This window comes from Rutidosis leptorrhynchoides, chromosome 1 (assembly GCF_046630445.1).
Source record: "Rutidosis leptorrhynchoides isolate AG116_Rl617_1_P2 chromosome 1, CSIRO_AGI_Rlap_v1, whole genome shotgun sequence".
In the NCBI taxonomy this organism is placed as follows: domain Eukaryota; kingdom Viridiplantae; phylum Streptophyta; class Magnoliopsida; order Asterales; family Asteraceae; genus Rutidosis; species Rutidosis leptorrhynchoides.
The window spans coordinates 237848849-237863990 of NC_092333.1; the positions used below are offsets into that span (position 1 = coordinate 237848849).

The 15142-nt window shown below is 31.1% G+C and overlaps 1 protein-coding gene across 1 annotated transcript in view; it reads right to left on the bottom strand.

Moving 5' to 3' along the window:
- Positions 1-7126: 7126 nt before the first annotated feature.
- LOC139896026 (uncharacterized) overlaps positions 7127-15142 on the bottom strand; it is a 57502-nt gene continuing 49486 nt past the window's right edge. Inside the window, exon 3 of the mRNA XM_071878606.1 lies at positions 7127-7647. Coding sequence (XP_071734707.1) covers positions 7127-7647 — 521 coding nt within the window. The remainder of the gene's footprint in view (positions 7648-15142) is intronic.

Below are 15142 nucleotides of genomic sequence, written 5' to 3' on the forward strand. Positions count from 1 at the left end.
ATGTGTATAGATTACCGTGAATTAAATAAGTTAACTATCAAGAATCGGTATCCACTACCGAGAATTGATGACTTATTTGCTCAACTGCAAGGATCATGTGTTTACTCGAAAATCGACCTAAGATCGGGCTATCATCAACTACGCGTCAAAGAAGAAGATATTCCGAAAACTGCTTTCCGGACACGCTACGGTCATTACGAATTTTTGGTTATGCCGTTTGGATTGACGAATGCGCCAGCTGTATTCATGGACCTCATGAATGGAGTTTGTAGTCCGTATTTAGATAAGTTTGTTATCGTTTTCATTGACGATATTCTCATCTATTCCAAAAATGAGCAAGAGCATGAGCAGCATTTAAGGTTGGTATTAGAATTGTTAAGAAAAGAACAGTTATACGCCAAATTTTCTAAGTGTGCTTTTTGGTTGAAAGAAGTGCAATTTCTTGGCCACGTTGTTAGTAGCAAAGGAATTCAGGTTAATCCAGCTAAAATTGAGGCCATTGAAAAATGGGAGACTCCTAAGACACCAACACAAATACGTCATTTTTTGGGCTTAGCCGGTTATTATAGAAGGTTTATTCAAGATTTTTCCCGAATAGCTAAACCATTGACAGTGTTAACGCAAAAAGGGAAGAAGTATGAATGGACCTCTGAGCAGGAGAGCGCATTTCAATTACTGAAGAAGAAGTTGACTACGGTGCCTATTTTATCGTTACCTGAAGGGAACGATGATTTTGAGATATATTGTGACACTTCGCGACAAGGTTTTGGCTGCGTCCTTATGCAACGAAAGAAAGTTATTGCGTACGCATCCCGACAATTGAAGATTCATGAGCGAAATTATACGACGCATGATCTAGAACTGGGAGCAGTAGTGTTTGCATTGAAGATATGGAGACATTACTTATATGGGGTTAAATGCATTGTGTTTACCGATCATAAAAGCCTTCAACATATTTTCGATCAAAAACAGCTGAACATGGGGCAACATAGGTGGGTCGAGCTGATAAACGACTATGATTGTGAGATTCGCTATCATCCCGGAAAAGCGAATGTATTGGCTAACGCTCTAAGTAGAAAGGAACGAGAGCCAATTCGAGTACGAGCGATGAACACAAAAATTCGCATGAATCTCAACTCACAAATCAAAGAGGCTCAACGAGAAGCTCTTACTAAGGAAAACATAGGAAATGAAATAATGAAGAACTATGAGAAGCAACTCGTTATACGGGAAGACGGAATTCGATATTTTGCAAAACGTATTTGGGTACCAAAGTTGGGTGGATTAAGGAAGTTGATATTGAACGAGGCACATAAGACAAGATACTCGATACATCCTGGAGTTGGAAAGATGTATCAAGATCTTAAGACGCATTATTGGTGGTCTAATTTAAAGACAGACGTTGCAACATATGTCGGGGAATGTTTAACTTGTTCCAAAGTCAAAGCAGAACACCAGAAGCCGTCAGGGTTACTTCAACAACCAGAAATCCCAGAATGGAAGTGGGACGGTATTACCATGGATTTTATCACAAAGTTACCCAAGACTGCATGGGGTTATGACACCATTTGGGTAATAGTTGATCGTCTCACCAAATCTGCACATTTCTTGCCTATAAAAGAAACGGATAGAATGGAGAAACTATTACAATTATACATAAAAGAAATTGTTTCAAGGCATGGAATACCTATTTCCATTATATCCGATCGTGATAGTAGATTTACATCAAAGTTCTGGCAATCACTACAGGAGGCCCTGGGAACTCGTTTGTATATGAGCACCGCATATCATCGTGACAGGCAGAGTGAAAGAACAATTCAGACTCTTGAAGACATGCTCAGGGCATGTGTGATCGATTTTGGAAACGGATGGGATAAATATCTACCATTAGCAGAATTCTCGTATAATAATAGTTATCACGCGAGCATTAAAGCTGAACCATTTGAAGCACTGTAAGGAAGGAAGTATAGATCCCCTATCTGTTGGAATGAATTAGGAGATCGATGATTAACTGGTCCCGAGATCATACACGAAACTATTGAGAAGATAGTACAAATCAAGGAGAGATTGAAAACAGCCCGTAGTCGCCAAAAGAGCTACGCCGATGTCCGAAGGAAACCATTAGAGTTTCAGATCGGTGACATGGTTATGCTAAAGGTGTCACCGATCTGAAAGGGGTAAACTGAACCCAAGGTATGTAGGCCCGTTCAAGGTCATCGAACGCATTGGACCGGTAGCTTATCGACTTGAGTTACCACAACAACTCGCCGGAGTACATAATACGTTTCACGTTTGAAACCCTAAGAAGTGTCTTGCAAAGGAAGACCTCACCATTCCTATTGAAGAAATCCAAGTCGACGAGAAACTACAATTCATAGAAGAACCAGTCGAAATCATGGACCGTGAAGTTAAACACCTCAAGCAGAGCAACATACCAATCGTTAAGGTTGGTTGAAATTCTCGAAGGGGTCCTGAGTTTACTTGGGAATGAGTAGATCAGATGAAACAAAAGTACCCACATTTGTTTCCCGAGAACGCAAAATAGGTACAACTTTAAAATTTCGGGACGAAATTTATTTAACGGGTAGGTACTGTAACGACCCGGATTTTTCCGATCATTTTATACATATGAGATTAATATTTACATAAGTTAAACATTACCAACTTGATAAGCAATCCAAATTGTTGAGTCTTGTGTTTTTAAAAATAGTTTTACACAGCGTTTGACCGTCCAATTTGATCGATGATATCACGAACTATATAACATATGATAATTATACGATTGTGTACATATACGTATTTATACATATTTAACATGATCTAAGGATGGTTTAACATATCATTGTGTACTACTAACAATGAGTTATAAGTAAACTTTGAGACTACTAACTTAAGTTTTCAAAACGGTAACTATACGTAACGTTCTTTGACATATATACCTATAATCTATAATGCTTATACAAGTATCGTATAAATACGTATTTAATCACTTTTAAAGGGCTTAAATACATAAAACAATATAAGTATATTCACAAAAGATAGTTATATTTGAATTCTCGTTCCGTTTCCTTAAGATTTCTACACGTATACCTAGGGTATATGTACCCATATTATACGCAGCTTCTAGAGGTATTTACTATTGATAAATACCAATTATTAGACCTCAATTATCTGCTCTTAGCAGCCTTGGTTAGTCAACAACACGTGGGATCAAGTAGGAAGACTTATGAGCTAAAAATCAAAACTTAAAATCTATATATATATACATACATATACACGTTTACATATACATACATATACTTCCATATCAACTTTATTTCAAGATAAATGATCTTCTAACCTCTCTCATATTCAACCTTCAAGTGTTCTTCAAGGTGTTCATAAGTTTCTAACTTCATAATCAAGGTAAAACTATGTTTAAACTTTGATTCAATTCATGTAAGTTAATTATCTTAAATCAAGATATAAACTTACGTACAACCTTTGTTTCTTTCATGATTTCACTTCTTAATCTTCCAAGTCATCAAGAACAAGTTCATATCTTATTTATTCAGTAACTTTCTTCATCATACTTGAGGTATAACCTTTGTTCATCATCTTGTTCAATTATAACTATCTTATTAAGAATATACAAATTATAACAACAAGAACATAGTTTGAATGATTTCAAACTTGTTCGCAAACTAAATAGATCCTTCTAACTTGAATTTTAAAACACTTCAATACCTGTAGTATATCATAATGATATGCTAACTTAACAAGATACAACTCGATTTTACAAAGAACACCTTAAAACTGAATCTACATCGTTGGAGTGCAACCGGGGGCTGTTTTGGGTTGGATAATTAAAAACTATCTTGAACTTTGAATTGGAAGTTTATATTCTGGAAAAATGATATTTCTTATGAATATGTTAATATATAAAAATCTCATGGTGTAACTCAAAGTGTAAGTATTTTTGAAAAAATGATCATCTAGATGTTGTTTTTACGACGGAAATGATCACTTTCATAAGATTCACCAAAGTTTGACCTATAACCCATGATTTCAAATGAAAACCAAGGTATTTACAGTTCATATTCATAAATAATGGCTCGATCCAAGGAAGTGGCAAGTTGAACCAACAAAAACGGAGTTGTATTGAAGAAACTACGACTAAAACAAAATCGGGTATTCGAAGCTAGTTTAGCTACGAAAATAATTTGACTAAAACCAAACTAATCATATCTTGGCTAATTAACATGATATTTTATATATAGTTACACATGATTTGATTTTACATATTTCAGGACCACCCGTAAACAATACGAGAAGATTAATTATAAGACCTCATGATTGTACGCAACACGTCATTTGACAACACGGTACTTTATGTACGCAACACGTCATTTGACAACACAGTACCATGGGTCGAGATTAATTCCGATCAATACGAATACGATGGGGTCTTTATTTATTTTATTAAACAACTAATTGTGGACTACTAACATCGGACTGCTAACTACGGACTATTAGATATTGAAAGTATTATAAGTATACATGTAACGATTATTTGAAAAGAAAATATGTTGATATATTATATATGGTTAGGTTCGTGATATCTATCGGAGACCAGGTCGGGTTATATATCTTCAAAGCAAAAGTGAGTATATAGTCCCACTTTTAAACTCTAAACATTTCGGGATGAGAATACATGCATTTTATGATTTACGTTATGGACACAAGTGATTAAAAATATATATTCTACGTTGAGTTGTACCACTGACATACTTCCTTGTAACTTGGTAACTACTATTTACATGCGGTATTGTAAACGCGAATCCTGTTGATAGATCTATCGGGCCTGACAACCCCAACCGGACTGGACGACCAGTATTCAACGGTTGCACAGTACTTCATTTCGGTGACTACACTTGGTACGGTGTAGTGAGATTTCATAATAAAGGGAATATGCGACGTTGATTAAATGTTAAGTATGGTTATCAAGTGCTCAACCACTTAGAATATTTTTATTAAAACGTTTATGTATATTAAATCTTGTGGTCTATATTTATAACGCTGCTAGCATTAAACCTATATCTCACCAACTTTATGTTGACGATTTAAGCATGTTTATTCTCAGGTGATAATTAAAAGCTTCCGCTGCATTATGCCGAATTTAAGCAGGATTTGAAGTATGCATATTTGTGTCAAAAATAAAACTGCATACCAAAAGATTTGTAATGTGAAATATGTTGGAAATCGTATTGTTTTTATCAAATTTAAAGTTTGTAAGACTAAGATTATCGCTAAACGATGATCATTATGTTGTTTAAGCCTTTGGTTATAATAAAGGTTATGGTTTGTATCATAAAAACGTATGCAAATTTTAAAAAATGTCACATATAGAGGTCAATACCTCGCAATGACACCAATAAGTATGTGATGTTTATAATCGATATGAACGGGATGCAGAAACACGTGACTGTGCCATTATTATGGTGTAAAACAAAGGTATAATCTAATTAGAATTTGGTTATCTATTGTTATTATCTGTATAATAATTACTGTATACTTATGATTTTTAGTAATTACTTCGCTCTCCGCCCTGCGTTACACCAAATTTAATGAACTGCAATTTAGATCTAATAGCGTTACACCAGATTTAATGAACTGCAATTTAGTAATTACTTCGCTCTCTTTTGAATCAATAGCAGAAGAAAACCTTTATTGCTCTTTCCATATGCCCAGCAATGGTGGCTATTATAATGTTGATCCTGATAAATATGCAATATTTAATTGTGAATCTTCTTTTCTGGATTGGAAAAACTTCTTGAATAACAACTGTTATTTTAATTCAGCCTTGGCAGCGAAGGAAGAAGCACAGAAGAAACTTTCTCTTCCGCCTCCCGCTCAGCGTTGCATAATAGGGGAAAGCAGTTCACAAATTAGCATTCCCAATTTAGATACTACTGGCTTAATAACTCTCTTAGCTGGTCCTCCTGGTAATTATGAGGATTTTATGAAGTATCTTGAAGCGATGCTGTTGCCTTCACTTATTAAATTCTTTGAGAGTTTATCTGATGGTGATGCTCAAAAATGTCAAGCACAAGGCATTATTTGTAATATTGCATCTGAATTCAATAATCTAAGGCGTTTAGAGCATTCTGACCAAGTGCATCGTGACAAGTCTGAAAAATTGAGAAAAACACAGAGGCCCTGAAAGCTGCAGAGCTTGAGTTAGATGCTGCTATTGCTACAAAGAATGCTGCTGAGGCTCGTTACGTTGAATTGGCCACAAAAGAAAAATGGTATCTTCACAAGATTGGGACATTAACTCAATCTGAAACATCATTAAGAGAACAATTGGAATCAAGCCAGAATGAAACCAGGCGTCTGATTGAAGGTGTTCCGAAAATTGTGAAGAGTGATTTCACTTCTGAGAAGTTAACTAAGCCGTTCAACGAATTTATAACTGTTGCGCTGGACGCTGACCGGATACGGTTTCTTGAGAGGTTGAAAAATGATATACCTAACTTTCCAAAGTCTTTGCCGGAGTCTCTTATATCTCAGTTGAAGCCAGATGCAGAAGATAGACTTAAAGTGCTTGGTGATGAAATAGAACATCTGTCTTTTCCTGAATTAGAGAATTTGTGTAATAATGCTACTACATCGGCAGACGATGTTCTAAATTTGAAGTTGTAATCTGTATTGCTTATGTTATCTGTTAATTATGTAATGTATATAAATGTTTTTTACTTTGCTGATGATTTTGTCAAAGCTTTATATGTTTTATTTGAACAATCAAAATTATGACTAGTCATATACTGTTTGTATAATTTTTACGTCATGACGGTCGTAGATACATTCTATTGCCTGGATGTTCAGCGGATTTCTACGTTATCCGCTGCCATTTCAATCTTTTGTTTATGATTGAACTTCTGCCACCGAGGAAAAAACTTCTCTTTTGCGGGTAGCGATGACACACAGCTTTGTGACATCTGATTAAAATCCTTGGCCAGATAAAAATTATGAATAATATGCCATAAGAAATTTTTCTGAATTCTTATTTCTTTAAAGAAATTTTTACATTTATGATTGCATCTCATGCTCTAAATAGTTGATCAAGCTATTTGAACATGCAATACTACGCATAAAATTTCTTTAAACTCATTGCAAGCCATGTTCGTGGAATTTCTTCACCGGAAGGCGCTGAGAGGGTGTATGACCCATTAGGATGTGCCTTTACAACTTTATATGGGTCTTCCCAGCGTGGTCCTAACTTCCCTTGTTTTTCCTGCCTACTTGCCTCATTATCTCTTAACACTAAATCCCCCTCCTTGAATTGCACATATCTGACTCGTTTGTTATAATATTTTGCCATTTTTTGTTTTGCATCCGCTTGACGGATGACGGCCATGATTCGCCTTTCTTCCAATAAATTCAAGTTTTCACGTAAGATGGATGAATTATTTTCTGTATCAAATGCCAAAATCCTTTGTGTTGGAACACGGATTTCAGCTTGTATCACTGCCTCGGTGTCGTATACCAAACTAAATGGTGTTTCACCCGTGCTCCATTTTGGCGTTGTGCGGTGAGCCCACAATACATATGGCACTTCATCTACCCACTTAGTCTGACTCAAACCCAACCTAGCCTTTATGCCAGCTACAATTTCTTAAAACGTGCTTAAAACGTCAACAAAAATGTTGGTGAGTTATAGGTTTAACCTATATATTATCAAATCATAATAATAGACCACAAGATTTCATATTTCAATATACATCCCATACATAGAGATAAAAATCATTCATATGGTGAACACCTGGTAACTGACATTAACAAGATGCATATAAGAATATCCCCTATCATTCCGGGAAATCCTTCGGACATGATAAAAATGAATTTGAAGTACTAAAGCATTCGGTACTTTGGATGGGGTTCGTTAGGCCCAATAGATCTATCTTTAGGATTCGCGTCAATTAGTAGATCGGTTTACTAATTCTTAGGTTACCAAGCAAAAGGGGCATATTCGGCTTCGATCATTCACCCATATAATGTAGTTTCATTTACTTGTGTCTATTTCGTAAAACATTTATAAAACTGCATGTATTCTCATCCCAAAATATTAGATTTTAAAAGTGGGACTATAACTCACTTTCACAGATTTTTACTTTGTCGGGAAGTAAGACTTGGCCACTGGTCGATTCACGAACCTATAACAAATATGTACATATATATCAAAGTATGTTCAAAATATATTTACAACATTCTTAATACGTTTTAATGTTTTAAGTTTATTAAGTCAGCTGTCCTCGTTAGTAACCTACAACTAGTTGTCCACAATTAGATGTACAAAAATAAATCGATATATATTAACTTGAATCAATCCACGACCAAGTGTATACACGTCTCAGGCTAGATCACAACTCAAAGTATATATATTTTTGGAATCAACCTCAACCCTGTATAGCTAACTCCAACATTACTGCATATAGAGTGTCTATGGTTGTTCCAAATAATATATATACATGGGTCGATATGATATGTCAAAACATTTGCATACGTGTCTATGGTATCCCAAGATTATATAATATATTAGAATACATGTATAATACAATATAAGTTAGCTAGGATATGATTTGTATAGAATTGTTACAATATTTCCCGTAGCTACAACAATCAAAAAATATCCAATCTTGTTTTACCCATAACTTCTTCGTTTTAAATCCGTTTTGAGTGAATCAAATTGCTATGGTTTCATATTGAACTCTATTTTATGAATCTAAACAGAAAAAGTATAGGTTTATAGTCAGAAATATAAATTACAAGTCTTTTTTGTAAGAGGTAGTCATTTCAGTCGAAAGAACGACGTCTTGATGACCATCTTGAAAAACATACTTCCACTTTGAGTTTAACCATGACTTTTGGATATAGTTTCATGTTCATAAGAAAAATCATTTTCCTAAAAGAAAAACTTTTAAATCAAAGTTTATCATAGTTTTTAATTATCAAACCCAAAACAGCCCGCGGTGTTACTATGACGGCGTATGTCCGGTTTTACGGTGTTTTTCCTGTTTCCAGGTTTTAAATCATTAAGTTAACATATCATATAGATATAGGAATTGTTTTTAGTTGATTTTAAAAGTCAAGTTAGAAGGATTAACTTTTGTTTGCAAACAAGTTTAGAATTAACTAAACTATGTTCTAGTGATTTCAAGTTTAAACCTTCGAATAAGATAGCTTTATATCTATGAATCGAATGATGTTATGAACATCATTACTACCTCAAGTTTTGTGGATAAACCTACTGGAAAAGAGACAAATGGATCTAGCTTCAAAGGATCCTTGGATGGCTTGAGAGTTCTTGAAGCAGAATCATGACACGAAAACAAGTTCAAGTAAGATCATCACTCGAAATAAGATTGTTATAGTTATAAAAATTGAACCAAAGTTTGAATATGAGTATTACCTTGTATTAGAAAGATATCTTACTATAAATAAGAAAGATTTCTTGAGGTTGGATGATCACTTTACAATATTGGAAGTAAGCTAGCAAACTTGGAAGTATTCTTGATTTTATGAAAGATTTCTTGAGGTTGGATGATCACTTTACTACATATGATCACTTTACATATGTAGTTCATTGTTAATACACTTAATGACATGTTTACTTATCATTTATCATGATTAAACATATTGTATCAATATCTTAATATGATTCATATGTATTTAGTAAAACGTTGTTATAACGATAATCGTTATATATATTGTTTCGAGTTTCTTAATTCAATAAACTCAATTTTATTTATATAACTCATTGTTAAAATACCTAATGAGATACTTACTTATCATAATATCATGTTAACTATATATATATATATATATATATATATATATATATATATATATATATATATATATATATATATATATATATATATATATATATATATATATATATATATATGTCATCATAAGTTTTTACAAGTTTTAACGTTCGTGAATCACCGATCAACTTGGGTGGTCAATTGTCTATATAAAAGCTATTTCAATTAATCAAATCTTAACAAGTTTGATTGCTTAACATGTTGGAAACATTTAATCATGTAAATAACAATTTCATTTAATATAAATAAACATGGAAAAGTTCGGGTCACTACACTACTCATCACTACTAGCACCTCCACGATTTACTACTAGATACTATGCATCACGACTCATTTTTGATATATCTTTAGAGGATGAATTCCTTGTAACAGCCTGTGAAATCCGTAGTAGATATCTTCTACTTAACGACCGACTTTCCTATCATTCAGTTACCCGCGGTTTCATGATTTAGCTTCCCAATACTAGTTTACCGAAAGAGGTATTCACACCTTCCCTCATCAAGGGTATTCTGTTCTTCTCCCCCCCCACCGACGTGGGACAAGTCTGATAACTCATCCTGATTTCAACTTCAACTTCAATGAAGTTTGTCACGAATTCATTTTTACTCAACAATCATAATGTTTATATAATCTCCACACTGGTGCTAATAGAAGCTTGGTCGCTAAAGAATTCCATCACAACATTTAGAATCCAGTATCTGCCTTAGACAACGCAAACTCTATGGAACTATCAACTAGGAAGAAAATGCTTAAAGATTGATGTCATTTTGGTTTAAGGAGGTCCTGCTTTAAGAAGTTTGATCGTACACTTCCATCGTAAACGTCTCTCACCCGAAACTCACCCCAAACTTAAATCAACGATTGTTCCTAATCCTTTGCAAATTATAAGTTAAGACCCATACCGTTAAGCTCATAACAACCTTCTGTACCGAACAGTACTCTTTTCGACTATTGGAGAGCCATTACAATAGAAATCTACTTGATATATGTTTGGAGTTAATTTATTTTACTTGCACTACCATATTTCTTTTGCTTGACCATATGGTTGGAATGGACTGGTTATCTGACGACACAGTTGAGGCTGTTGTGACCAAAAGGCCATTTGAATTCCTTTTATCGATGATGAATCAATGATGGTGTACGGAGAGAAGATCAGTACACCGTTGTGTTACATTAATTGCTCGAAGGTCCAGAAGTACATGAGATAAGGAGGTCTCGTAATTCTGGCACAAGTGAGCAAAGTTGAATCAGCAGTTAGGAGACCCAAATATGTCCCAACCATTAGAATTTTTCCTTAAGGTCCTTCAGATAGAATTACCATGTCTTCCACTGTGACGACCCGGAGATTTCCGACCAAATTTAAACTTAATCCTTATATGTTTCTGACATTATAAGCAAAGTTTGTAATGTTGAATCTCTAAACTTTTGAACTATTTATGAATCTATTTGACCTTTGACTAGTCCCGACGATTCACGAATGATTGTTGTAACTAAACATGTATACATATATAAATGTAGGTATAAATATAACAATTTGAAAAATTTTAAAATACAAATTAAACATTAAAATTAAAGATGTAAAATAAGACATAAAATAATTAAGTTATACTTAAATGAAATTATATTTAAATATATGATTTATATAAATAATTAATATTGTAATATATATAAAAATTATAAATATTAAAAATTCATTAAAAGTTATTATATATTATATGATTATTAAATAATTACATGATTAATAATATCTAAACTACAAGTTGAATATGGTAATTATTATTATTAATTACTATGTTAATATTTGTATCAGTAATATTATTATTTCTAATATGTAATATATATATATATATATATATATATATATATATATATATATATATATATATATATATATATATATATATATATATATATATATATATATATATATATATATATATATATATATATGAAATTTGAGATGTATGAATTATTATATATTTATTATTAATATTATTATTATCAATAATAATATTAATATTATTATAAATGGTAATATTATTAATATCATTAACATTATTGTTTTAAAGACATAACATATAAATATAAAATTTGATATAAAAATTGATATATTATTATTATTTATATTTATTTTCTTTATGAGTTAGTATTATTATTATTATCAATCATAATGTTATGAATATCATTTTCATTATTATTAGTATTGTTACTTATTATTATATCTAGTATTAATAATATTAAGAGATTTTTAATAATAGACTCATATTATTAATTAATATTACAAAGTTAGATATTACAGATATATATACATAATTGTACGCGTACCAAATATCTGCCATTTTCAGTTTTATTTATTTATTTGTTTTCTTTTTCAGCTCGTGATATATGGTCGGATCAATCACCACAATAATACAAATAATCAGTATATTTCTATTATTGACAACGTTTAGATAATGATTATTATCACTGTAAATTGAATAAAAGGGAAGTCCAAATTGAATTGAAGAATCACAGCTATTTATTTCTTTTTATTTTTTTATCGGTACGCTTCAATTTTTTTTTCTTCTCTTAATTGAATTTCGAATCAATTAGCAAAATCTATAAATGTAGGATTGTTTGAAATCTTTTACTTTAACTATCTGTAAAAATTCAATCTTCAATTCTTTCTATTGATTAATAATTCGAAGAGTCAAAGTTATTTTTCAAAAGTCAACAGATTGTTCATTGATCAAATTCAAGTTTAATTGGATGTTATCAGTTCAATTGGGATTGGAGAAAGTTTCTAGTGATGATTTAACACCTTTTTCATGTTATAATCTTTTGCTTAAACGTCATAAAAATGCGAAATTGATTTTGAGTTCAAGCGTATACTTCTTAAACTGATACAGCTATTTTTTTTCGTGTATGTTCTTTCTGTTTTAATTAATTTAAATACTCAATTACTGTTTCTGTATACACTTCAAATCCAAAAGAACCAAAGAACGTAATTAGTTGGAAGCTTGATTCGAACCCTGGTCGACTGTATATATCGAAGAGGAAGATGACAGTGGAATACGGGTTATATTTATTTCGGGTGTTATAAAAACAGAAAGATAGATTTGCTTGGATGGTTTGGGTGTTGGGTCGGGTAAAGAGAGGTCGGAGGTTCGAGCCTCGTTGTGGGCAATTCTTTTTACACGAGCTTTAAAGGGTATACAAAATTTCTTTTATTGTTATTATTAAATAATATGATTATTATTATTATTATTATTATTATTATTATTATTATTATTATTATTATTGTTATTGTTATTGTTATTGTTATTGTTATTGTTATTGTTATTGTTATTGTTATTGTTATTGTTATTGTTATTGTTATTGTTATTGTTATTGTTATTGTTATTGTTATTGTTATTGTTATTGTTATTGTTATTGTTATTGTTATTGTTATTGTTATTGTATTATTATTAATTATTAGGAATATTATTGTTATTATTATTATTATTATCATTAGTATTAGTAAAAGTATTGTTTATATAATTATTATTATTTTAGTATTATTATCATTGTTAGGATTTTGATTATCATTATTAATTAATATTATTACTACAAGTATTATAATTATTAATACTATTATTACCACTAATATAAGTATTACTATTATTATGATTAAGATTACGAATTGATGTTATAGAAACTCTAATTATTAATTTAGAAATTTAACATGAAAATCTAGATTATAATTAACATAAGTATTAATATTATCATGAGTGATGAAATTGCTATAATAATTATTATTAAGTATTATGTATTATTATAAAAATTATTATTTTCATTATCATTATTAATAAACTTTTCATTAAAACTGTTATTATTATAATTATTCTTATTGTTATAAGTACTATTATTATTCCTATCGTTACTTTTATCGTTTAATGAAATCATAAACATTATTATCATTATTATTAATATTAAGTATTATCATTATCATTTTTATCAATATAAATATTATTTTAGTATCATTATAATAGTTATCATAATAAACAAATATATATATATATATATATATATATATATATATATATATATATATATATATATATATATATATATATATAAAAAGATATATTTAATAATTATGACATAACAAAATTTTAAATTAAACATATGAACGAATATATAAAATATACATATTAATAATTTAAATATAATAAAATTAATAAAGTTATATATATATATATATATATATATATATATATATATATATATATATATATATATATAAATTTGATTGAATACAATTATGTATATTAATAAATATACAAATGATATAGGTTCATGAATCCGAGGCCAACCCTGCATTGTTCAGTTTGTATAATGTCGTCATATGTATTTTTACTACAAAATACATTAGGTGAGTTTCATTTGCTCCCTTTTTAAATGCTTTTGCAATATATATTTTTGGGACTGAGAATAAATGCGCTGCTTTATAAATGTTTGATGAAATAGACACAAGTACTTAAAACTACATTCTATGGTTGAATTATTAAACCGAATATGCCCCTTTTTAGTCTGGTAATCTAAGAATTAGGGAACAGACACCCTAATTGACGTGAATCCTAAAGATAGATCTATCGGGCCCAACAAGTTCCATCCAAAGTACCGGATGCTTTAGTACTTCAAAATTTATATCATGTCCGAAGGAGGATCCCGGAATGATAGGGGATATTCTTATATGCATATTGTTAATGTCAGTTACCAGGTGTTCAATCCATATGAATGATATTTTTGTCTCTATGCATGGGACGTATTTTTTTTTATTAGAACTAAAAATGAAAATCTTGTGGTCTATTAAAATGATGGAAATGATTATTTATGTTAAACTAATGAACTCACCAACCTTTTGGTTGACCCTTGAAAGCATGTTTATTCTCAAGTATGAAAGAAATCTTCCGCTGTGCATTTGCTCATATTAGAGATGTTACTTGGAGTCATTCATTTCATATTTCAAAAAACGTTGCATTCGAGTCATCGAGTTCATCAAGATTATTATTAAGTCGATTATAGTTGGATATATTATGAAATGGTATGCATGCCGTCAACTTTCGATGTAATGAAAGATTGTCTTTTCAAAAACGAATGCAATGTTTGTAAAATGTATCATATAGAGGTCAAGTACCTCGCGATGTAGTCAACTGTGTGAATCGTTTATAATCGATATGGACTTCGTCCGGATGGATTAGGATGGGTCGCTTCAGTTGGTATCAGAGCGGGGGTCTTAGCGAACCAGGTCT